Below are 27,207 nucleotides of genomic sequence, written 5' to 3' on the forward strand. Positions count from 1 at the left end.
TTGTTAACTTTGTACAAACTGAAATACAGATCAGGATATTACATTTTCAATTCCTGGTTGAAACACTTCAATCCAGTTTTCATGTCACTATATTGTTAATAGATTTTTATTATAGGAATTGCCTTGTAGAACAATATAAGTAATTTCATTTTGAGTAATTACATTCTGTTAGAATACTGTGCAATGGATTCAAAATGCCAGCATACATGTAAGTTTAAAACCTTCACAAAAAGGCTAAATAGGTTTTTGATCTAGGAAAGATAAAGTCAGGTTGAAATGTAGATAATTAAGATTGAAATGTAGTAAAAAGCTGGAATTTTAAGCCATTGAAGAGGTGTACAGTGCAAATCAATGGATTTGGGAAAAAGACAATAAGGCATAGTAGCAGAAATAGTCTATTCAGCCCATCTAGTATTCCTCACCAAGGATAAATCTAGAGATCGTTTTGTTGCCTGATCATTAAATGTCAAATACTTGCTTCAGAATACTTCCAACAGTTCTGCTAGTTGCCTATATAATTTCCTTGACCACTTTAACAACTCTGATTCTGATGTTCATAGATTTCTTGGGGTGACACGATTGGCGTAGCAGTTAGCTCAATGCCTTTACCACACCAGCAATCATGACAGGGGTTCAAATCCCGTGGTGTCTGTAAACAGTTTATATGTTCTCACAGTGGCTGCATGGGTTTTCCCTGGGGACTCTTGTTTCCTCCCACCATTCAAAACGTACTGGGGGTGTAGATTAATGGGGTGTAAATAGGGCGACACAGACTTGTGGGCCAAAATGGCTTGTTTCTGTGCTGTATGTCTAAATTTAAAATTTAAATTCATCTTTCCTAGATCAGACACTGATTTTGATGTTCACTATGCAATGTTGAAGGAAGGGGTTGTAACCTACATGCATGCTGGCATTTTAAATTTCTTGCACATTTGCAGACATACAACATGAAGAGTTTTGTGAAGAGATGGCAGCTCGGCCTGTTTTTAGACTGCACTGAAGTGTGTTTCACATAATCCAGTGAAAATCAATGTTTCTGTAACACAGGTTCAACCAAAACACTTGGTTGTGAACCAATTGTGAGCCAGGAATGAAATCTTGGTTACAAATGATCACAGGAGCTGTCAGGATTAAAATGCTTTGATGAAACCCAGGTAAAATAAAGCCTGTTTCTCCCCTTCAGAGAGGAGAAAGTAGATAATTTTTAAAAGGATACATTATAAAAGGACTGAAGCTGCTGAGTGTAGGTGTTTCTTCTACAGAGTGTTTGCTAATAAAGTCACAAATAAATTCATGATCCTGTGGCGACCTACTTACCAGCAAGCGAACCGACTCCCAAAATGGCAGATGCGCCGCAGTAAATGCAGAAATTTAACCTGCATCCAACACAGGTTTTTATCTGAACTGATGACATCACTGATTATGTCATTTCCTGTCCATGTGACAGAAGCAGTGATGTATATCACATGCCCAGCATGCAAGCCTGGAGGTGTCAATCTTGCATTAGACTTTACAATGTGTACATCAACTTCCTTGGTGTATACATCAACTTGACAATGTGTACAGTGTTACGAGCCCAAAGGACCCCAAAACCCAGCAGCGATAGACATTCACAAAGACAAGTGGCTTTCAAAACAAAAGTTATTTTAAATCAACTTCAAACATGAAAATAGAATCAAACATTAACTTAACTCTTTACTAAATTAACGCCCTTCTAATTCTAAGCGCACGTGTATGCAAAGTGTGTGTGTAAATTCAAGAAAAGTTCACCTAAGATAACACAGATGGTTCACAGTTCAATCTCACTCCTTTTTCTAAGTTCTCTGGTTGCAGGCAATCACCATACTGTGCACAGAATTTAACATGTATAAAGTTCACCAGGCTTTGTGCTTGAAAGGTAAATGTTTACTGCTCAGGAAGGTTCTTGTAGGGTTTGCAGAGAGAGATATTTGTTGCTCCAGGATTTCCACAACTGAGGTACCACCACGAATCACCTCAGGGCCTCGCTGATGAAACTTGCCCCATCAGGGTCTTCTGGATGATAACCTCTTTCTTCAAGCTACCACAGAGTTCCATTCCTTCCTCTATTTCAAGAGAAACATCAGATAGATAGCACTTCCAGCCTAATAGCACTTCTGGAACTTGCTTTCATCAGTTTCAAACAGTTTTCCCTGGATTGCACTTTTCACTTGCTTATCAGTGTCCCACACACTGACTGACTGATTGAATGACTGAGCTGTTAACTCAACTCTCTCTTCCAACTGAAACTCCAAAGAGAGCATGTGACTCATGTCTTGCAAAACCCCCACCTTCTCCAGCAAACAACAGGAGTTCTTCCTTCTGCTCCCATCTGTTGTTATCTTAGGTAAACAATCCAGAAATGACCTTTCTGTGGGCACTTTGCAGAAAGGGTACTGATAGACAGCATGACTCCAGCAAGACAATTGTCAAGCATTTTATGATTCAGTTCAATGATCACCTACTTGTGAAAGGTGCTTACATTCTCCAGAGATCCTGCAATGTGAATTCTTCAGTCTTTCAAATAAGATGTTTTAAAATGTGTGAATGTATGTGACCTACTCTAAATCTTATAAATTCTCCCCAAATATTAATATTGTTACAACAGTGATTCCACAACATGTACACTGATGTCTACAGTAGCTCAGTATGGAATACTTTGCTACAACCCATCACATTTCAATATTTTGAATTATTTAAGTCCTGAAAGCATGTATCACTATTTAATAAGGTCATGGCTGATGGAGACATTCTGAAAAAAGAATCTCACCCCAACTCACTCATGAATTGGTGACCTCAGCCCACTGCCCAACTCCAAATTAGATTCTTCTGTAAGAGAAAACCCCTTCTGTTTGTCAGCCTTATCAAGATCCCTCACTATCTTGTACATTTTAGTCAGGTCACATCTCACTTGCCCAAGTTCCAATGGATACAATCAAAGCCTGTCCAATCTTTCCTCATTGGAGAACCTACTAATTCCAGGTATTTATCTAGAAACTTTATCTGAATTACTACCTTCCTTAAATAAGGAGATTAATACTGTACATAGTATTCACCCAGGAGTACAGAATTTTTGAATGAATTATATTGGAGTATTATTATTAGGTAAAGTTAAGAGGAAATGGCATGAAGGTTGGTCTTGCTGCTGTGTTATGAATGGGATAATTAGACCAAGTTGTTTCCTTTGAGCAGAGTGCTTGGAAGTATTTGGATATCAGACAATGTTGATAGAAAATCAGCAAGTCAAACACAACCCATAGGAAACAAAAGGCAGTTCTCATTTGGGGCCTGAGCCTTTCCTTCCTGATGAAGGGCCCAGGCCCAAAAAATCAGCTGCCTTTTACTTTCTAATGAATGTTGTATGACCAGAGACGGCATCAGAACAAATTTAATCGGTGGGGGGGGTGGGGGGGGGGGCACAAAATGCTGTTCATGTGGCAGTTTCGTGTGCTGTTCGCCATTCACGCTCCATGGTTGCCCAGGTATAAGCAGGGGTCAATATGTACAACCATACTGCCAGATTGGTATTTCATATATTTTACTGATTCTATGAACATTCTTTACAATTACCGAATGAAACGCTGGATGTTTTTGCTAGTTTCTGCACTTGGGCCTGCAGATTAAAGACACACAAGTTCAGATTCAAACAGTACTACTGCATTCAAGCATTGTAGCCCATGTCCATGGGAATAAAGCTATTTTCGAAAGCAACCATTTTGTACTTCAGATGTATTCATTGTCTTCTCAATGCTATAAATAAGATGATCATTGAACCTCATTGAAACACAAAAACTATAGATGCTGATACGATATGATGTTGCCTGACCTGCTGAGCTCCTCCAGCATTGAATAAACTTTATTCACAATAAATTAAATACAAAAGGAAAATCGTTCAAAGTTCTGTATCCATACATTTCCATCACTGTACATTAGGCTCTCTCAGATAGAGCAAAAGTCCAAATGTAAAGGCGGAGAACCTCCTCCAAAACGCATAACCACGTACCTCTCTGAATGTGCAGAGGCTGTCTCCAAGCCAATTCAACCCCTTTCAGAAAGGGATAATCGGTTGAATGCAGTGCTCAGCCAATCGATCTGAATGTACAGCCACGCTAAACAGTTGTTTAGGAGTGGGCTGATGATGCCGTCAGCCCGTAACCCATCTCCCCACTCACCCCTCTCCCTCCAAGTCAGGGTGGGAGGGCAGCAGGAGCCCTCGTGGCAGTGGGAATTGTCAGCGGGGGCTGGTGGGGCAACAGGAGCCCTCAGGACAGCGGGAGCTGTCAGTGGGGACCCGCAGGGCAGCTGGAGCCATCATGGGATAGCCAGTGCTGGCTGGGACAGCCACACCAGGCCATTTCGACCTTCAGAGCCACTCTGCAGCTCAAAATCCAGCAGAGCAATGGCCGTCTTCCTTATCCATAATCCCCCATGCAGCTGGAACTGTTCTGGGAACCACAGAGCAGTTCCAGCTGCCGGTGGGATTATGGGTAGGGAAGATGGCCGTTGCCCTGCCGAGCATTGATGATGGGTGGCACTACGGCACCAGTTGCCCTGCCTCTGTCGGATGCGGAGGATGTTGCATGATGCCTCTGGATATGAATGGGATGCTGGAGCAGCCTTTTAGGGCTGCTGTCTGAAAGGCAGGTTCTTAGTTTTCCATCCGCTCCTGTAGCCAGCCTCCAGGTGGAGGTCTGACATGAAATGGCCTAAAGTTACATTAATTTCTATTTACACTTTACCACCACTGTGGCATCATGTTGTTACTTCCCCCTTCTGTTTGAGGGGCTTCCCCTTGGTCTCACCTCTCAGTTGTGGGTCCAACTGGTCAGAAATTCTCCCTTTCTAACCACAACAATCAACGCAACAACCCAATTCCAATTTAAAAACATGCAGTCTCTCTTTCACACATACTGCACTCTACATGCACAAACACACACACACAAATACACACACGCTTCATAATGAATGCTGTGTGAGTCACACAGTGTGACCTTCTGAATTTCTCCAGCACTTTTATGTACTGCACTGGAACCCAACCCCTGAAGATTTTTTTGTTTAGCTCAAGCATGTTTATATGTGACCACCTGATGGTGCTCTAAAGCTTTATTGAAATATCATATGCTCTTTCGATGGATGACTGTAACATTTTGAAACCTGGGCCTCGGACATTGAAATAAGACATAATTCCTTTTGTCCTCAATTCCTCTTCGATGAAGCCCAATATACTGTTTTATGTACCTGTTTGTTAACTATGTGCAAGGACACCCAGAGCTCTCTGAACACCTAAAACTTCCAATCTCTCAGCATTTAACAAGTACTCCAGGTTTCTATTTTTTTCTATGAAAGTGTTTGAGCTCACATTTTTGCACATAGCATTCCACCTTGTCCATAACCTTCATCTGCCTCTACCTCCTTCCCCATCAGTGCACTTGGATATATTACACATGGATCCCTCACACAAAGCATTTTGGACAGGGCCAACACCAACCCTTACAGTCTCCCATCTGGAAGGCAGTCTGCTTTTTTCTTCTCTATTATTGGACTGTTAGCCTATCCCCAGTTCATGGCAACACCGTATTCCCCAATCCCATGTGGTCCAATTTTGATTGGGCAACACAGTTAGCTTAGTGGTTAGCGCGACACGATTACAGCGCCAGCGACCCAGGTTTGAACCCAGTACTCTCTGTCAGGAGTTTGTACGTTCTTCCTGTGCCTGCGTGGGTTTTCCCTGAATGCATCAGTTTTTCCCCTGCAAAACATATGGGGTTGTAGGTTAATTTGGGTATAATTGAGAGGCATGGGTTTAAATGGCCAGAATCGGCTTCTACTGTACTGTAAATAAATTTTTTTATTTATTATTTAAATCTTTGGTTTAACATCTAAAGGTTCTCCACACCACATTCTCTGATTTCCAACCCTGTCTCCTTATTTATTTTGGAAGTTACATTGTCAGAGCTGAACCATGATTTCCTTTGTCATAAATCCACTTGACTTTGCCCGATCCTATTATTATATCCTAAGTGTCACTTCCCTTACTGCTTTCAGGCTGACAGGGTGTCATTGCCCCTCTCCCTTCTTTCATAAATAGTGGAGACTAAAATGCAAAATTTAAGAAAGCTGTAGTAAAATCAGAAAACGTATAGGACAGACAAGGGATGCAGGTGGATAATCTTTAATGGAATTGAACAATGAAAACCTCTGAGTAGCAGCAGGTTAACTGAGGAAAACTTGACAAATTGGAATTTAGACTTTCTGGTTTGGCTGCAGGGTATTTTCATTCACTGTGGCATTGAGGAAACGTGAATTGCAGTTTGATCAGGGCTTGTCCTGAGCATTCTGTCCATAGTTATAGTGGGCTCTGTGCCCTAACGCATCTCCATTTCAAACATCCCTCCTGTATAGATATTGTGGGGAAAACTCACTCTCAATCAGGAAACCGAGTCATGGTTGTATGAATGAAGAAAGCTTTGATACAAATGGTTTTTGTCTGTCACGATCAGATTAAATGAAGGCCTTTTGTATTCTTAACATCTCATTGCATTGCCAAAAGATAGTGCTAATTAGATTTAAGAAAAATAAGTTTATTTTAATATAATTAGACAATGTGTGTACTGGCTTTGTTTGCATGTTCCCTACACTTCTATCACTGTTTATGTGTAAAGCCATACAGTGTATGACTAATCCTGTAGTCAACTAAGATAGACCGTCTGTGCTGAGTTATTTATGTTTCATACTGATTTGTTAATGCCATCAATTCTAGAATAACAACCCTCATGTTGGCAGTAATCCAAAAGTCAGAGACTTCCCTGAAATGAAGGAGTGAAACAAAACCAGCTACTGAAAGCCAGACACTATCTGTGGAGGCCAAGGGATGTTTGAATGTCAGTTGAAATTTGATCTACAAATCTTTTCATCTGACAGAAGTAGATGATCTCCATCTCAGCATGAATTAATTCTTTAAATATGAGACCTCCCTTTCCTTGAGACTCAAGATCACCAGTTTCTTTTTGTGGTAGATCTTTTTGATGGATGTTATCCAATTTAAATTGAGGAGGAACATCGTTTGTTTGTTCTTTCTGCTACGATTTAAAAACCTTCTTTTAACTCTGAACATCTACGCTGTTGCCCTTTTCAAACTATTCCAGAGTGAGAAGTAATGGATTAAGCGGATTACCATATCCATTTGTTCAGACATTACTGGAACAGCATTTGCAGTCTTACTCCTGATTTCAGGGTTCTCTGGTAAAATTTATTTTAATTTATCAGGATTTTGAGGCCACTCCTTTTGAGGCTGTAAAAGAAACTGAGGCCCATTAACCCACATTTCTTTCTTCAAAAAAGATGACTTTCAAACCTCAGGAAGCCAGATCAGCAGGATTATTGACTGCATTAACATATCTCCACTTTATTGGATGTGAGACTTTGTCAATTTCTGTGATTCTGTTAGCCTCAAAAGGTTGAAACCTTGTGGCTTTATTGTTGATGTATTTGAACACACAGGTGCTATCAGTCCAAAATATGGAGTCTGTTATTTTCATCTGCAACTCTCTTTTAAACATTATGTGCATGGTAGCAACCGTTCACTCCATTCATGGGATAGTGACTGATTTCAATAGAGCCACTCTGGCCTTTCCCATTGCAAATCCACAATGTACCTGATCCTTGTTATTATGCAGTAACAGGTAACTAACAGTTCCATAACCTGCATCAGCAAAAAGATGCACTTGAGCAGATGCCACAGTTCCAAAATTTGTGGGTTTGAGGCATCTGTAAATCTTGAGGTCTTCCAGCTTATGAAGACGCTGAATCCAACATGTCCAATTTTGTAAATGGATTCTGGTATCTCATCAGCCCAACCAATTTTTTTCCTACACAAAGCTTGCAGGATCTTTTTGGCAATCAGGACAACTGGTGCCACATTCCTAGAGAATCATATATCAAACTGTTAATAGAATCCCCCTTCTTGTGAGAGGTCAGTCCTTCAACATGATTTTGAACTTAAAAACATCAGACTGAACACCCTGTTCTACATCTAACACCCTCCCCACAGGAAGGTTGTCAAGGTCTAAGTCCAAATTCTTCATTTTTTTTGTCCTCTCTCTTACAGGTACAGCAGCCAATACCTGGCGACTGTTACTTGTCCATTTGGTAAATAGAAAACCTCCTTTGTTGCAGATTGCCCTCAACTCATGATAAAGAGCTATTGTTTCTTTTACTATGGCTGCAGAAGTGAGAGAGTCATCCACATAGAAGTTATTCCTGATGGTGCTATAGCTTGAGCTAAATTGTTCCATATTGACCTCAGTACACTTCCTAAGGGCAAGTTTCACACAACTTGATGATGAAGTCACTCCAAATAGATACCCTGTCATTCTGTATTCCACCCTGTTCTCACTGTAGACCCCATCAGGCCACAAAAAATTGTAACAAGTCATGGTCTTCATTTGTTACTTTCCCCTAGTGGAACATCGCTTCAATGTCTGCATTGATGATGACAGTTTCTTTACAGAATCTAGTTAAGACCAGTACCAGTCAAATCAGGACCCTGTAAGAGTTGAAAATGTAATGAAAGGTTGATCCACCACACAAAGTTTTTCTTCTGTGAATGTAAAACCCCATGGTGTGATAAGTACCATTTTTGCCATCACTACGTTCCAAGGTATCATCTGGTACTTTCTCTGCATAACCTTTAAATATGTCAGACACTCAGTTGGTGTAGTCAGAATGAAAGGAAGGGTCTTTCTTCAACCTTCTCTTTAAGTTCAGTGTACGTTGCTCGATCACACTTCTATTCTTAGGCATGCATATTTCCCTTTTCTTCAAAGGTAATCCAATGCAATAATGATCATTAACCAGCTTGGCAGAATTTGACACCGATTCCAAGATCTGCTGATCTTCCTTTGAAAGTTTTTGGTCATCACTGATGCACTGAGGAAAGTCAATCTTGAACTGATGCGCCCACAGTTTACCAAGCTTAACGATCGATATCTTGTTGACACTTATAGCTGACTGATTTTAAACCTCATTTCTCCCTATTGATGGTTCATTAATCATCCAACCAAGCATGCTTTTGACAGCGTAAGGTCCATTTCCCACACTCCTCATCGTCTCTAGTGGTTGTGGCACTTTTGGTACATCTGAACCAATTATCAACTCAATCTCAGAGCTGATTTTGTGTAAACAAACATTTTTAAAATGCGTCCACGTTTCAATGTCATTTTAATGTGGGATGTTTCCTTTATGCACAGGCATAGTTTCTGAGTATAAATGGCTAGGAGTTCACCAAAACCATTACTATCCAGTCCAACGATCTCTAGGCCCAAAACAACGTTGGTTTTAAAGTGTTCTCAATAGAATTTTTGACCTTCTTCCTTGAAGATTAACCTTGTTCATTAGCCCCACAGTGCAAAATGATTTAGTGCTTCCTGGGTCAAGAAATGCGTAAGTATGGACTATTGCACTTCCTTTCTTGGCCTTGACTTGTACAGGTATTATTAAAAGTTTGCGGCTGTTCTCTCCAGTAAGACCATTTATCAACACCAAGACTTCTGCACTGTTTTCATCTGTTTCTTTTTGTTCATTTTTCATATTCTTCTTTTACTGGAAGAATATGTTGCAGTTGACTCACCTATTGGAGTTTTTGCTGGTGTCCTTTACACAGACAGCCAAAACATACTCCATTTTCCTTCAGCAAAACTATTTTTTCACTATACGTCTTCTTTTCTATCTGTGCACACTTTTCCAAATCATATTCATCTTTATAGAACTAATATTTCTTCACAGCAGGCAAACATTCCTTTATCTTAATTTCTTTATCTGCTACTGTCAGAGAGGTGGCAAATGTACTTTTAAAAATTTTTGGTTGAGGGTATGATTTGGGCTTTTCAACTTCTTTACTTACTCTTTCAGTACCTTTGATAATTCCATACACTGGATCTGTGACAATGTCCACTTGCCCTTCAATGAACTCCACCAAATCTTTAAAAGTAGCTGTCGTATTGCATCTTTTCTGGGATTCAACAACGGAACTTCTCCATAGTTCTTTCATCTGGTAGGGTAATTTATTTAAAATGATTAGCATATTAGTGAATATGTCAAACTCTCATAGATGGCCAATCTCTGACATGATGTTGCAACATCCTCTTGAAAAGTGTGCGTAAGCTTGTAAAACCTCCGTCATCTGGTTTTACTGATGAACATGAAAGAGTCTTTTGTATATAAACTGCAGAAATTTTATCCTTGTTGCCAAAATGCTTCTTTAGTAAAAGCTTAGCCTTTTTGAATCTTCTGTTTGGGGCCTTATATTGACATATGGCATCTCTCAGTGTCTGCAAGACTTACTGTGACCACTGGCTGATGACCTTTTTGTCAAAGATTGGACTGGAAAAAAAATGTCCACAAAGGATAGGTGTGGTAAAGTCCAGTTAACTGGGACATTGCACAGCCATAGGGTCAGACCCATCCTTTGCAATACCTGAGGGTTCCCTTGTACTTTGTTTCCACGCACAGCCTGATGCAGCCACACATGAAGGTAGTCATCAGGATGAGGGCCTCATTGGGTACACCCTTGCTCCCATTGATTTCCGACATACATGGCACCCCTTTGGATACTTTCCATCTTGGAATGCCATATAAATCGGAAAACTTCTCTGGTGTGGGGAATGGAGCACACCTGCACCACATACAGCAGTACTGAGAGCACCTTGCACCTGATGATCAGGTTCTTCCTTGTTATCGAGAAGGAGTATCATGCCCACAGACCCAATATCTGGTGAACTTTTACGATTTGCTCTGACCAGTTTTTGTTGGACACCTCAGCCCCATTCAAACCAGATCCCCTGCACCTTCAGGTAATCATATCTGACTGTGAAGGGAATGGTGGACCGGTGAGACTAGTTGCAGAACAGCATTGCCTCTCTCTTGTTCTGGTTTACCCTGGCACCCAATGCAGGCTCAAATTGGCTGCAGATACTGATCAATCTGTGGACCGATCATGTGTCCAAACAGAAAACAACAACGTCATTTACGTACAAGGCTTTTACATGGGTGCCTCCACTGCCTGGCAACGTCACTCCTCTTATGCTCTCATCCTTTCTGACTTGACTGGCGATGTCCTTGGACAGGATTTTGTCATCAATATTTAACAATTATATGTATCTTCGATTCATGATATCCTCCTTCTCCTGTTTGAAGATATGGGTGATGATGCCTCTTCTCATGGAGTCTGACATGATTCCTGCCAGGAGCATAGCATTATATACTTCCAGCTTATCAGGGCCCATCCAGTCCCAAGGAACTGTGTGCAACTCAGCAAGTAAGCCGTCGCTTCCAGGAGTTTTACTCAACTCAAAGGATCGGATGGAGTCCGTCAGCTCCCTTAGGGTAACTGGCTGGTCCAAATTTTCCCGCTTGCTGTTGTCTAAGACCTGATTTTTAGAGGATAGGAAGTTTTGGAAGGTCGTTCTGTCTGTCACCTTCATGTTATACGCATTGGCATAAAAGGATCTGCAAATCCACTGAATGCCCATCTGCGAGGATGTGACTGGGCTGTTCTCGTCCTTAAGTCTGTGGATGACAGAGTTCCCTCTGTGAACCTTTTGGAAGAAGAAGTGTGAGCAGGTCTCCTCCTGCTCCACTGTGCGGATTCTGGATCAGAAGATGATCTTGGAGGATTCTGAGGTAAATAGCAAGTGTCCTGTTGCAACCACAAGGTTACCTTGTGCAGCCAAACAGCTGGAATTAGACAGTTGAACAAGGGTTAACTAGTCACCTTTATTCTATTATTCCTAACCTTTGACTTATATTTTGCTTTGATTGTTGTTGTTTCTGTTTGCTTCTATGCGTTAATCAAAGTAGGTAAGAAGTGTAAAGTACAGAAAAATTACTGGAGAAATTTAGCAGGTCAGATAGCATCCATGGGAAGAAATTATCAGTCAATATTTCTGGTAAAGACCTTTATCAAAATTCTTTTCTTGCTATTTACTTGCTCAAGATTCCAGCATCTGTAGCTTTTGTGTTTCTGAAGTATTAAGTGACCCACTTCAAGGAAATGAATGACAATTACAGCAAGGAATGAACTGTTAATGAGACCATTTTGGCTGGTAAGCTACTATGACTTCATTTTTTTTGCATATGGCCTTTATTGAATCTTAAAATGAGTGTTAATTCACTAAATTGCTGCTTGCTTTACAGAACAATGGAAGTGAGCACTAGGATGCTGCATTCTTCAGCAAATATATAATTGGTGATTTAACGTGATATCCAACGATAAAATTAAAGGTGCTTGGGAATTGAAATTTCAAGAATTGCTTCCAGATGATCAATGGGATCATATTTTTTAACTAGTAAATATTTCATCAATTTCTGCCCGTCATTCCTTGAATCAGTTCATATGTACATTGGGTACATATGACTAAAGATAAGCCTGTATTTTTCCCAAAGTAAACCCTACTTGTGATTGGTGCAAAGTTAAGGTAGCCACTTTAACTCATTTTCTGCTCGTGTTCAAAACTAGATAATTTCTGGAAATGTGTCTTTGAAACCCTAACAAAAGTTCTAGGATTAGAATTACAACCAAACCTATTAACAACTATTTTTGGAATCATACCAGCGGAGACTGGGCATATGCCTATTTCTGCACAGCAAATAAATGTCTTTTCAACATTATTGGCTAGAAAAGCCATACTACTTAAATGGAAGGATCCTAAACAACCTACTCTGCTTCAATGGCTCTCTGCTATCAGGTCATGTTTAAATTTGGAAAAAATTAGGAGTCAACCATTTGATACAACTTTAAATTTGAAGGAGTTTGGCAACCGTTTACTCAACATTTCCTCATGGAGTTTAAGAATCATAATTGGATTCTCTCCTCGTTCCATTTGGTAAATTTGGTTTTAACCAGGAAACCCTTTGTTTTCCTACTTTACTCTCAGAATCGACTAGTTAGAGGGGATTTTGTAATAAAAATTAAATATTTTTCTTTTGGTTTTACAAGAGGAGAAGAAATTTAAAGTTAATATATGTTATATACTAATATGTCCTTTTTCTTATACACTTGTAAATACATTAATGTAACGTAACACTCCTCTTGTATATATGTTCAATATAAATCAATAAGCAGATTGAAAAAGTAAGAAATCTTGAGCAAACAATAAGCTGTTGGAGGAACTCAGTTGGTGAGGCAACTTCCATAAGTAAAACTGGTCAATGTATTTGGGTTGAGACCCATTATTGGGGCAGTAGTGGATGTTCCACTAGAACTTTTCTTTCTGATCCTCAACCAATGCTGCATCCCCTTTACTCGGCCGCAGCAGAAGTAAACGCACGCAGGCCGATTCCAGGGCGCACCACTCCATAACTATGGGCAGCTGTCGTAGATCTCCAGAAATGGTTCGACCTAAAAGGGGAGGCAGGCCTCTTCAGCCCGGTTAAGCAACCTGCATAGGAGAAGGTCACTCCGATATAAAACCTATGACCCAAGGACCTCGCTGCCACGTCCCAGCTTGCTTGGCCACGGCACACGAACCATGGGTGTAAAGGGTGGGGCCAGTACTGCACACACTGCACTCCACCTAAAAGCTCCTTTGCGCAGGCCCGAGGACAGGTCCACGTCCTCTCCCTCAAAAGATGCACACAAACTCAAGCTAGCATGCTGGAACATCAGAACCATGCTAGACAAGGCTGACAGCCACCGACCTGAACGTTGGTCTGCCCTCATCTCAGATGAACTCCTCAGACTCGACATCGACATAGCTACTCTCACGAAGTCCACCTTGCATATGTAGGCAGCCTCCAAGAACACGGCGCGGGCTACACACTCTACTGGTCTGGCAAGCCTCAGGCTGAATGATGCCTATCTGGTGTTGGCTTCATGGTCAAGAACTCTATTGCCTCCAAACTCGAAAACCTCCCGATAGTACACTCTGACCGGATCATGTCCATGCGATTTCCCCCTTCAAAACAAGCGACGCATCACTCTCATCAGTATCTATGCTCCAACCCTTCAGGCGGAACCAGCAGAAAAGGACAAGTTCTACACTGATCTGTGCAACCTCATCCCTACAGCCGACAAGGTTGTCATCCTTGGCGACTTCAACACTCGCGTCGGAAAAGACTCAGAAACCTGGCCAGGAATCCTTGGCAAGCTTGGTGTCGGCAAGTGCAATGACAACGGGCGCCTCCTGTTGGAACTCTGCACAGAACAGCGGTTTGTCATTACTAACACCTTTTTCCAGCAGAGAGACTACCTGGATGCATCCCCGATCCAAACACTGGCACCTCCTGGACTACGTTCTGGTGCGAGGAAGAGACAAACGAGATGTGCTCCACACCAGTGTCATGCCCAGCGTGGAATGCCACACTGACCACCGGCTTGTTCGCTGCAAGCTCACCCTTCACTTCAAGCCAAAGTTCAAGAACAGTGGAGCCCCCAGAAAGTGGTTCAATGTTGGAAACTTGCAGTCAGATGTAGTGAGAGGAAACTTCCAGGCAAACCTCCAAGCAAAGCTCGAGGATGCAAACTGCCTCACGGACACGTCTCCTGAAACCCTCTGGGATCAGCTGAAAATGGCCATACTGCAATCCACTGAAGAGGTACTGGGCTTCTCCTCCAGGAAAAACAAGGACAGGTTTGACGAAAACAACCAGGAAATCCAGGAGCTGCTGGCGAAGAAGCGATCTGCCCACCAGGCTCACCTTGCAAAGCCTTCCTGGCCAAAGAAAAAACGAGCCTTCCGTCTCGCATGCAGCCATCTTCAGCGCAAACTCCGGGAGATCCAAAATGAGTGGTGGACTAGCCTCACTAAATGAACCCAGCTTAGCGCCGACATTGGCGACTTCAGGGGTTTTTATGAGACACTAAATGCGGTGTACGGCCCCTCACCCCAAGTTCAAAGCCCTCTTCGCGGCTCAGACGGCGAAGTCCTGCTCAGCGACAAGATCTCCATCCTCAATCGATGGTCAGTCAGAACACTTCCAATCCCTTTTCAGTGCCAACAGCTCAGTCCAAGAATCCGCCATGCTCCAGCTCCCTCAATAACCCTTCAGTCTAGAGCTGGATGAGGTCCTTACCCGGGAAGAAACATATAAGGTAATTGAACAACTGAAAAGTGGCAAAGCAGCAGGTATGGATGGAATCCCCCCAGAGGTCTGGAAGGCTGGCGGCAAAGCTCTGCATACCAAACTGCATGAGTTTTTCATGCTCTGCTGGGACCAAGGAAAGCTGCCTCAGGACCTTCGTGATGCCATCATCATCACCCTGTACAAAAAAAAAGGCGAGAAATCAGACTGCTCAAATTACAGGGGAAGCACGCTGTTTTCAATTGCAGGCAAAATGTTCGCTAGGATTCTCCTTATTAGACTAATGCCTAGTGTCGCCGAAAATGTCCTCCCAGAATCACAGTGCAGCTTTCACGCAAACAGAGGAACTACTGACATGGTCTTTGGCCTCAGACAGCTCCAAGAAAAGTGCAGAGAACAAAACAAAGGACTCTACATCACCTTTGTTGACCTCACCAAAGCCTTTGACACTGTGAGCAGGAAAGGGCTTTGGCAAATACTAGTGCGCCTCGGATGCCTCCCAAAGTTCCTCAACATGGTTATCCAACTGAACGAAAACCAACAAGGTCGGGTCAGGTACAGAAATGAGCTCTCCGAACCCTTCTCCATTGACAACGGCGTGAAGCAAGGCTGCGTCCTCGCACCAACCCTCTTTACTATCTTCTTCAGCATGGTGCTGAAACAAGCTATGAAAGACCTCAAAAATGAAGACGCTGTTTACATCCGGTACCGCACGGATGACAGTCTCTTCAATCTGAGGCGCCTGCAAGCTCACACCAAGGCACAAGAGCAACTTGTCCGTGAACTACTCTTTGCAGACGATGCCGCTTTAGTTGCCCATTCAGAGCCAGCTCTCCAGCGCATGATGTCCTGTTTTGCGGAAACTGCCAAAATGTTTGGCCTGGAAGTCAGCCTGAAGAAAACTGAGGTCCTCCATCAGCCAGCTCCCCACCATGACTACCAGCCCCCCGACATCTCCGTCGGGCACACAGAACTCAAAACAGTCAACTAGTTTACCTACTTCGGCTGCAACATTTCATCGGATGCAAGGATTGACAAAGAGATAGACATCAGACTCGTCAGGGCAAATAGCGCCTTTGGAAGACTACACAAAAGAGACTGGAAAAACAATCACCTGAAGAAACACACAAAGATCAGCGTGTACAGAGCCGTTGTCATACCCACGCTCCTGTTCGGCTCTGAATCATGGGTCCTCTACTGGCATCACCTACGGCTCCTAGAACGCTTCCATCAGTGCTGTCTCCGCTCCATCCTCAACATTCATTGGAATGACTTCATCACCAACATCGAAGTACTCGAGCTGGCAGAATCCGCAAGCATTGAATCCACGCTGCTGAAGATCCAGCTGCGCTGGGTGGGTCACGTCTCCAGAATGGAGGACCATCGCCTTCCCAAGATCGTGTTCTATGGCGAGCTCTCCACTGGCCACCGAGAGAGAGGTGCACCAAAGAAGAGGTACAAGGATTGCTTAAAGAAATCTCTTGGTGCCTGCCACATTGACCACCGCCAGTGGGCTGATATTGCCTCCAACCGTGCATCTTGGTGCCTCACAGTTTGGTGGGCTGCAACCTCCTTTGAAGAAGACTGCAGAGCCCACCTTACTGACAAAAGACAAAGGAGGAAAAACCCAACACCCAACCCCAACCAACCAATTTTCCCTTGCAACTGCTGCAACCTTGCCTGCATGTCCCGCATCGGACTTGTCAGTCACCAACGAGCCTGCAGTAGACGTGGACATTCCCCTCTATAAATATTCATCCGCGAAGCCAAGCCAATGAAGAATAAGAGTGGATGTAAGGAAGTTTGCATATTTTTCATCAGTTTCAGAAGTACCAGCTGCTTACAGAGAAATAAATGAAGTATTGTTTTTGAACCCCAAAAGTAAGTCTTTCTTTTCTGGAACTAAAAACACACTGGAATGCTGGAGGAACTCAGGTGGTCTTTCCAGCATTCTTAAAAAGCAAAGATATATTGCTGACATTTCGAGCCTGAGGTCTTCTCCATGGAATGCAGAGAATGAGCCACTTTTTTTCTGGAAACCAAATGCAATGAATAAAAATAGAACTAACTCTTTGTCTGTAATCTATTATCTATAAGATTGTCTTCTTCTGAACAATGCCACAGTAGTTTTTTTAAATCTTATTCATTTCCTTACTCTTTTATATTATGTATTTTCATAATGATCTATATTCCATCTGAGCAGCTTTCCCTCCAGTACACAAAAAGGCTTGAGAAACTCACCAGGTCACGTAACATCCATAGGAAATGAAAAGGAGTCAACGGTTTGGGCCTGAGCCCTTCCTCAGGAGTGCATGTATCATTGAGTGCCTTTTATTTTCTATGGATGCTGTGAGACATTCAGCACTTTTATATTCTGCACTGGACACCAACATCTGCAGATTTTCTCGTTTACATCAGTTTTCCCTTCATGAAGAAATAGGGAATGTGTTAATAAAATACTTGCTTGGACAAAAGTGCAGCAGGTGATGCTGTGATGTACATGGCAAGCAGCCTCAACAGCTCAGCATGTTCATCCAGTGATGTTTTCTCCTAAATGCAAACTGGGTGTCTCCTGCCAAGCCAAGCACTTTCTGCAAGGCACCAGTCAGGAGGACAATGGAACATTCTCCTTCTGCTTTGATGACTGAAACTCCACTCTCCATGCCACAAAACAGCTCACTTGGCTGTCAACACACCAATCACTTACATTTTCATTTCCCCCACCATATGTGCACACTGACTGCAGGGTTTAGGATATTCAGAAAATACTGCATATACTCTCCTAGATTATTCTGACAGGAACTCCTGCACGAGAATCTCCAAGACCTGGAAGAACAATGACATGGGGAAAATGGAAGCATGGCAACTTGCAAGTCTCCCTTCCAGTCTCCAAGTTGCATAACACCCTGACTTAGAAATAAATTGCTGGTACTTCTTTATTACCCGTCTAAATCCTGCAACTTCCTACCCAATACCTTACTGAAAGCACCATCATAGAAAGAATATAGTGGTTCAAGAAGGTGGCTAAATTAGAGAAAGCCCAATTTTGATGAAATGAGTGTGTGAATTGGGATGTTGTTTTCGGTCAAGGATGTGCAAGGTAAATGGAGGACCTTCAAAGATAGAATGGGGGGATGAAAGGGGGAGGAGTGGCATTGCTTATTAGAGAAAATATCACAGCTGTGCTCAGGCAGGTCTGTCCAAAGGGCTTGTCTACTAAGGTCTATGGGTAGAGCTCAGGGAACAGAAAAGGTATGACCACACTCATGGGGTTGTATTATAGACCATCCAATACTCAGCGAGAATTGGAGAAGCAAGTCTGTATAGAGATAGCAGACAGCTGCAGGAAACAAAGATAAGATAGTAGGAGATTTTAACTTTCCACAAATTCACTGGGACTCTCATACTGTAAAATGGCTGCGTGGCTTGGAGTTTGTCGAATGTGTTCAGGAAAGTTTTCTAAATCAATATATAGAGGTACCAACTAGAGAGAGAGTGCAATGCTGGATCTCCTATTAGGGAACGAGATGGGACAGTTGACAGAAATATATGTAGGGGAACATTTGGGGTTATAATGCCAGTATTTTCAAGTTAATTAAGGAGAAGGATAGGTCTGGGCCTTGGGTTGAGATTCTAATTTGGAGAAAGGCCAATTTTGAGGAAATGAGAAAGGATCTAGTATGTGTGGATTGGGATAAATTGTTTTCAGGCAAGGATGTGTGAGTTAAGTGGAGGACTTTCAAAAGTGAAATTTTGAGAGCACAGAATTTGGTTTGTATGCTCCTGTCAGGAACAAAGGCAAAGTTAGAAGGCATAGGGAACCTTGGTTTTCAAGGGATATTAAGGCTCTGGTTCAGAAGAAGAGAGAGGTGTATAACAGGTATAGACAACATGGAGAAAATGAGGTACTTGAGGCATATAAAAAATGCAAGAAAAACCTCAAGAAAGAAATCAGGAAGGCTAAAAGAAGACATGAGGTTACTTTGGCAGACAATGTGAAGGTAAATCCTAAGGTATTCTACAGAGATATTAAGAGCAAAAGGATAATAAGTGACAACATTGGTCCTATTGAAGATCAGAATGGTCAGCTTTGAATGCAGCCAAAAGAGATGGGGGAGATCTTAATTTTTTTTTTCATCAGTATTCACTCATAAAATTGGCACAAGGTCATGGGAAGTAAGGAAAACAAGCAGTGAGGTCATGGAACCTATACAGATTAAAGAGGAGGAAGTGCTTTCTGTCTTAAAGCAAATAAAGGTGGATCAATCATCAGGGCCTGACAAGATAGTCCCTTGGACCTTGAAGGAGGCTAATGCAGAAATTGCAGGGGCTCTGGCAGAAATATTTAAAATGTCCTTAGCCACGGGTGTGGTGGCAGAGGATTGGAGAGAAGCTCAAGTTGTTCCATTGATTAAAAAAGGCTCCAAAAGTATCTCTGGAAATGATAGGCTAGTGAGTCTGACACCAGTGGTAGGTAAATTATTGGAAAGTGTTCTAAGAGATTGTATATACATTTATTTGGAATAGTCAGGGACTGATTAAAGATAATCAACATGGCTTTGTGTGGTAGGTGTTTGACCAATCTTATTGGGTTTTTTCGAGGAGGTTACTAGGAAAATTGACAAAGGAAAGGCTATAGATGTTGTGTTCATGGACTTTAGTAAGGCCTTTAACAAATTCCCGTATGGAAGATTCATAAGCTAGGTATTCTTGATGAAGTAGTGAACTGGATTGGACAATGGCTGGATGGGAGAAGCCAGAGAGTAGTGGTGGAAGATTGCCTTTCAGATTGGAGACCTGTGACTAGTGGTGTGCCTCAGGGATAGGTTCCACGACCATTGTTGTTTGTCATCTATAGCAATTATCCAGATGATAATATGGTACATTGGATCAGCAAGTTTGCAAGATTGAAGTTGTGTGGACAGCGAAGGTTTTTAAAGCTTGCAGAGGGATCTGGACCAACTGGTAAAATGGACTGAAAAATGGCAGATGGAGTTAAATGCAGACAAGTGTGAGGTGTTGAATTTTGGAAGGACAAAACAAGAAAGGACATACATGGTAAATGGTAGGGCACTGATGAGTGCGGCAGAGCAGAGGGATCTGGGAATACAGAAACATAATTCCTTGAAAGTGGCATCATAAGTGGATAGGGTTGTAAAGAGAGCTTTTGCCATATTAGTCTTCATAAATCAAAGTAATGAGTACAAGAGTTAGGATGTTATATTAAAGTTGTATACGACATTGGTGGGGCCAAATTTGGAGTCTTGTGTGCAGTTGTGGTCACCTAACTACAGGAAAGATATCAATAAGATAGAAAGAGTGCAGAGAAGATTTTACTAAGATGATGCCTGGACTTCAGGAACTGAGTTACAAGGAAAGGTTAAACAGGTTAGGACTTTATTCCCTATGTAGAAGAATGAGGGGAGATTTGATAGAGGTATTTAAAATTATGAGGGGATAGACAGAGTAACTATAGATAGGCTTTTTCAACTGAGGGTAGGTGAGATACAAACCAGACGACATGGGTTAAGGATGAAAGGGGAAAAGTTTAGGGGGAACTTCTTCGCATTGAGAGTGGTGGGAGTGTAGAATGAGCTTCCAGCTGAAGAGGTGAATGTGGGCTCTCTTTTATCATTTAAGAAAAATTTGGACAGGTACATGGATGGGAGAGGTATGGAGGGCTTTGGGCTGGGTGCATGTCAATGGGACTAGGAAAAAAAATGGTTTGGCACAGAGTAAAGGGATCAAGTTCTGTTTCTGTGCTGTAATTGTTCTATTGTTCTATCAACTCAGGCAATTAGCAAAGATCAATAAACACTGGCTTTGCTTGAAAGCAATGGAGATGGAGTCAACTCAGATAAGTGTGAAGTGATGAATTTTTGAAGGTCAAACTTGAAGATGGACCACATGATTAATGGCAGGATTCTTAACAGTGCGGAGGAACAGAGGGACCTTGTGGTCCAAATCCATAGATCACTGAAAGTTGCTGCACAGTTTGATAAAGTAGATAAGAAGGCTTATGTTATGTTGGCCTTCATTAGTTGAAGGATTAAGTTCAAAAGCCGCGAGGTAATGTTGAAGCTCTCTAAAACTCTGGTTAGACCACAGTTGGAATTTTGGGTTCAGTTCTGGTCGCATCATTACAGGAAGGATATGGAAGATTTGGAGAGGGTGCAGAGGAGATTGCCTGGGCCTGGATTGGAGAACATGTCTTATGAGGCAAGGTTAGCAGATCTGGGGAGTTTTTCTTTGGAGCGAAGAAAGATGAGGAGTGACTTATTCTTTGGGCTCCATACAAAGCTGACCATTCTGATCTTCATGTCTTATGAGGCAGGGAAAGGGTGAACAGCCAGCACCTTTTACCTGGGGCAACAGTAGCAAATACCAGATGACATTTGCATAAAGTGAGAAGAGAAAACTTTAGGGGAGACATCAGAGGTAAGTATATTTACACAAAAAGTAGTTGGTGCCTGGAATATCTTGCCAGGGATAGTGGTAGAGGCTGGTACAATAGGGACATTTAGAAGAGTCTTAGATAGGCACATGGAAGCAAGAAAAATAGATAGTTATGGGTGTGAAGTACGGAATATTTAGATTGTTGAGTAGGTTTATATAGGTCAGCAGAATATTGTGAGCTGAAAGGCCTGTATTGTGCTGTAATATTCTATATTTGTTCAATGCCCAGGTCGTAAAAAAGCAATGCATGAAAAGAGACTCCATTTACATGCATGAAAATCCTCATTGTGTTCTGCTTGCTGGGAAGCGGTCAGAGCCTTGAAGAGCTCCTCTTGTGGCAGTCACATAATGTTTCCATGTTGAAAAGGAAAAGCAGAGAGGAAAGAGGAGAAGCAAAGAAATTGAAGCAAGGAAAGACACTTGTTAAGTGAAAAGCCTGATCAGATCCACTACTCACAACATTAAGTCACATGTATGACTTGGTCAGTGCTGCCTGTATGAAAACAGTCAGCACATTTAGTCAATGCATGGTTTTGCATGATGTACTCCTTCCTGATCTGTGAGTGACCAAAAATCATGAGTCACAGAATTTTGACTGGATTTCTGTCCATAAGTCAGAAGCATGGTGTTTCAATTTTCAATGATGTCATTGCATATGCAAATGACACGGGAATTAAGGGTCATGAGGAAAAGGCAGGGACAGGGTACTGATAGTGGAAGATCGGCTATGATCTAAATGAATGGTGATGCTGGCTTGATGGGTCAAATGGCTTGCTCCAGCACCTATTGTCTATTGAAAAGTGTCAGGGTAAGTTGCAAAAGGAAGTGGTTGATCCGATGAGAAGGACTTGGGCAAAAACAAAGCATTTGTAAAAAATAATTTTAATGTACAATTTGCATGTAAAAATGGGAGCATATATGTTACTTTGTAGTCCAATTTTTGGTCTTGCATAAAAAGCTTTGGGTTAATCCTGGATTTGTGTTGAGCTACCTGTTCTTATTTTTGTGGCCCTCAGTACATGCTATTTAGGGAGGGAAAGATTTTGGAGGTGCCTGCTGTTTGCAAACCCTTGCTTTGCAGAGCATTTCTGTGAACATCAGTGCAAATTGGATCCTTTAAAGAGATCCTTTAATCTCCATGATCCAGGTTTGTCTATTAACAAGACTCACATAGAAGTAACATGATTAAATTGGTAATAGGCCAGTGAATGTCTCAGCATTGATAAAATTATAGGTCTCCAGGAAGAGGACTGGAGATATGTCATGATGGAAGAATTACATCAATGTAAACATTCAGCAGGGGAGCCTAGTTGAACATTCTAATGGATTGTATCTTTTGGTGTCTAACAGCATTCCTGCCATTGGAAGAACCATTTTGCAGGAAACAGACACATTCTTGAAGTAGAGGAGAAAATGATCCAGGGAGAAGATTTTGATTTAAGTAACTCTTGCAAAACTCTCTGCAGCTGAATGATTGTTGCTGATGCCTGCAAGCTGGCTTGGTCGGCATGGATGAGTCGGGCTGAAGGGATTGTTTCCATGTTGTTTTATCTCATGTCGCTATGATTCTCTAACTCGAATTATATTATCAGAAGATTGGTTGGAAGGAATATGTTGCTTTCCAGGTTGTGACTGCTCGAAGATGTTGCTCAGATGTGGCTCCAAGTTAAATAATTTGTTTTCCGAAAGGATGCAAAATTTTAGATAGCTCGTCTTAACAAAAAGATGGCATATGACCTGCAAATAGACTGTGAAACACTGCAGATATTAAATAAAAATAAAGATCAGAGGTTATGCATTAAATCTTAGACATATTTCAGATAGGTGAATGAAAATCATATTATTAATTAACATACAGCATAGTTATCTCTGATATAGTTTCGATTACAGTACCCTATTTCTGCTCTTGGATGATAAAAAAGACAAAACAAAATCAGGTATGTGGAGAGAGAGAAGTTGGAGAGGGCTTTATTATCTGAAGTCAAGGTTTGATTACAGATGTTATTACCTAACATTTCTCCCACTATGCACCAACCTATCCCATCACTCCTCTAGGGTCTGATAGAGGATTACAATAAACATGTGAAGGAAATACACAAGACTTCCTAATTTAGGGGATGTTTATTTGCCTTTCATTTTCATGTTACTCTCTTTGATCAGGATTGTAAAATTTAATAGATCATTTTCTCCATGATAAAGATTACAAAGTTAATGTTTGGAGTATAAAACTGGCTCAACTGAAAAAATGAGACACTTTTGAAACTTCTTCAGGAAGAAAACATAGCACTTGGGAAAAACAACTTTGAGTCTTCTCCTCACATCTACATCTTTGCTTACTTGTGGAAATGATGCAAAACCAGAGAAAAGCAAAAGCCAGAAATTAAAATTAGAATTCTAAGTTTATTTGCTGATAAAACAGTTTGGCAATTTAGTTGACACCAGAAATTCACATAACATGTGATACAAAAAGTCCTGATACTTGAGTAAATATTATTAGTCACAAATAACTTAGTCACTTCACCTTGCCTTTATTTTTCTGTGTTTTTGCTACAATCATATCTGACCATTAAGTAGGACAAACTGCACACTAACTGATCATTTCTTCCATATTGGCAGGATTTCGTGGAGTCCCTTACTGAGCGTGATGCGCTTGAACCGGGGCGAAAAATGGTAGCTGCTGGATATGCACTTTACGGCAGTGCTACCCTGGTAGCACTTTCCACAGGACAGGGTGTCAACTTCTTCATGTTAGACCCAGTAAGTTACTGCTGAAATTAGCACCATTTCTGATCCAATGCAAAGCCTATGTTTGTATAATAGTGTATGAAAGTGCTACATTACATGATAGTTGCCTTTGGTTTCCATAGAGAAATTAATAGGGTGAGTTGGGGATAAAGGTTGGTTAAGGAGGGATAAAGAAATGAATATAGGTTGCTAGATAAATCAGGATCAATTCTGTTTGTGTTATTATCACCCAATGTTCATTTTCACATAAGCAACCTTCTGAAAAAGATTGTTGAACTTTGGAACTCATGAGCTTAACATGTAAATCCTCACTGTAAGATGCACTGATATTGTGCCAACATCTTTTTACACTGTTCCTCCTTTACCAAACTCCGTGTATCTGCTTATGCTTTCACAATGAGCCAAAGCCCTTATTTAATGATAATGTAATGAAAGTTTATTGTCATTGACATAAATACTATGTACAGGTGCACTGAAGTTCTTACTTGCTACAGCCAAACAGGAATAAAAGTTACACCATCTTCAATAGTATAAATTAAATGAACGCTATATTCCCAAACAGGAAAAGTGGTAATGAATATCAAAGGTCAGATAGATAAATATCTAGTGACTGTTAGTGCAAAAAAAAAGTGACATTTCAACTGTGCAGCCAGCTCTTCTGGTGGTCCAAATATGTGCATTTCATATCACAGAACTACTTATGGCACGTTCCTTCCTCAAAAACGTTGCATGCCTGTCCCCACCCTACTCTTAAACTGCTTGGAAAGTTAGTCCAACGACATTCGTTGTGCTAACTCAAAATAAACAGTGGCAAAATGCAAAGTATGGGATGGTATCATCATAAAATGGCAACGTCTTTGGAAGAAAATCTGGTCAAAAATATAGAAGTAAATACTAAAACATACACAGCTATCTCTGCATTTGGCACACTCTGCATGTGGTAGAAAGGGTTAACATGACCAAATGCAGAGTGGTATACTTCACTATTACAAGCAAGCTGAACTTAAAACAATTGATGTGAGCTGAACTGAGAGCAACCTTCAGTAATAAGCAGAGTCCCAAGAGTTCCAATAAACAAGACAGGAAGTCTTTTAGGAGGAAGTGTCGACAGTATCTCCTCCACCTCCTGTTGCCTACAGGAGGACTGGAAGGCGGGCAGGGGAATGTGGAAGCTGAATATGAAGTTGGTGTTCCCAGAGAACATAGAGGAGTTAAAGAAGGAGTATGCCATTTGGAGAAACGCAAAACTCTTCTTTGGCTCCCCACTGACCTGGTGGGAGCAACCAAGGAGAACATCAAGAGGTTCTTTATCCTCAAAGGAGTTCACAGGGCAAGACAGAAACAAAGGGAGCTGAGCCTACTCAGAATTGGATAGCCTGCTCGACACAGACATTTGTAGTGCAGTCCAAATCACCGGGTGGGAAACAGATAGCTTCCCCATCGAGCCTGGAGTTAGGCAAGGCTGCCATCTGTCTCCAGTCTTAATTGTGTGTTGTATAGAACCCTTTGCTGAAGGACATAGCCAATCTAAAGATGTAAGGGGACGAGTGGGAAAAGAGCTGGTAAAGGGCCTATCTCACTGGCCTGGAGACTAGATGGAGACCTGCTGGCGACTCGAGTCTCCGCGACGCCGCTTGGAGACTAGCCGGGTCTCCAGAGAGTCGAACATGTTTGATTTTTCTGGAGACTTTTTCCAGTCTCCAGCAGGTCTCCGCGATGTCTCCAGCAGTTACGGTGACTAATGTTGTCCGCAATTGGCGAGTTGTCTCCAAGACCTCTCCACGGCATCGCCGGGACCTCTGTGCGACGTCTCCGCAACCTCTCCACGACGTTGCCACAACCTGCTGGAGACCAAGGAGACTGAGGAGAGGTCGCAGCAATGCTGCAGAGACATCTCCCCAGTCGTGGACAACATTAGTCGCCGTGACTGATGGAGACGTCGCCCTGGCGTCGCCTTGGTGAAAACATAAGCTGTGTTTTGGTCGCCCGAGTTGCCACGACTGATCAGTCGCGGCGACATCTCCGCCAATGAGATACTACTGTTATCAAGAGTAGAGTGGAAGCAGGATCTGGGAAGGAGGAAAACAAGTCTGGGTGTTAAACAAAGGAGAAGTAATAGGAACTAAGAACAACTGCTGCCTAATACCCATAAGTATTTAAATGCTAAGAACATAGACAATTTTCTCTCCAGTCTGTTCCAGATTAATTACAGCTGTTTGAATACAATACCTTCAATTGTAGTAAACACTGCAGCAATAAGTGTTCATCTCCTGGTCTATAATTCTAACAAACTAAATTTTGCACTGTTTTTGACCCTCCCAAATAATTCTCCTTTTTTCAGTCTTTAGGTGAATTTATTCTCGTGGAACAGAATGTAAAAATAAAGAAGAAAGGAACTATATACAGCCTGAATGAGGGTTATGCCAAATATTTTGATCCTGCACTCACAGAATATATCCAGAAGAAAAAATTTCCTGAGGTATGGGCATTAATCCAATAAAAGAAACTCCACTCATCTATTTGAAATTCAAATGCTATAAATTTGCATAACCTCCATTAGATGAAAAAAAAGGTAAAGAATGCCTTTCAATTTTTTTTGCTTTTTTGGTTTTTTTAAATTTTTTTTACAAGATTGAAATGGGAGCTAATAGTGGAATTAGGAGCTGAACATATTTTATTTGTAAGCAAACAAAGCCAGTCAGGTCCAAAGGAAGGGGGAAAGCTGTCATTACTGCTCAATGCCTAGCCTGGCACAGCAAGAGAATGTATTAGCATATGGGTACAAATGCCACATTGCTCCTTCCAGGATATGTACTGCTATTCTGCAAAAAAAAAAATTACCTCTGTGGTGGCAAACTTCATTCTCAACAGGCTTGGGGGTTTTCAATCAAATCCCAAGCCAATATCCAG

The 27,207-nt window shown here is 41.7% G+C and overlaps 1 protein-coding gene across 1 annotated transcript in view; it reads left to right on the plus strand.

Moving 5' to 3' along the window:
- The window catches only part of LOC138759307 (fructose-1,6-bisphosphatase isozyme 2-like), a 79,780-nt gene that overhangs the window by 25,156 nt on the left and 27,417 nt on the right, over positions 1–27,207 (plus strand). The window contains exons 4-5 of the mRNA XM_069929518.1: positions 24,169–24,309; positions 26,639–26,776. Coding sequence (XP_069785619.1) covers positions 24,169–24,309; positions 26,639–26,776 — 279 coding nt within the window. The remainder of the gene's footprint in view (positions 1–24,168; positions 24,310–26,638; positions 26,777–27,207) is intronic.

The sequence above is a fragment of the Narcine bancroftii genome, chromosome 1 (assembly GCF_036971445.1).
Source record: "Narcine bancroftii isolate sNarBan1 chromosome 1, sNarBan1.hap1, whole genome shotgun sequence".
NCBI classification, from domain to species: Eukaryota; Metazoa; Chordata; class Chondrichthyes; order Torpediniformes; family Narcinidae; genus Narcine; species Narcine bancroftii.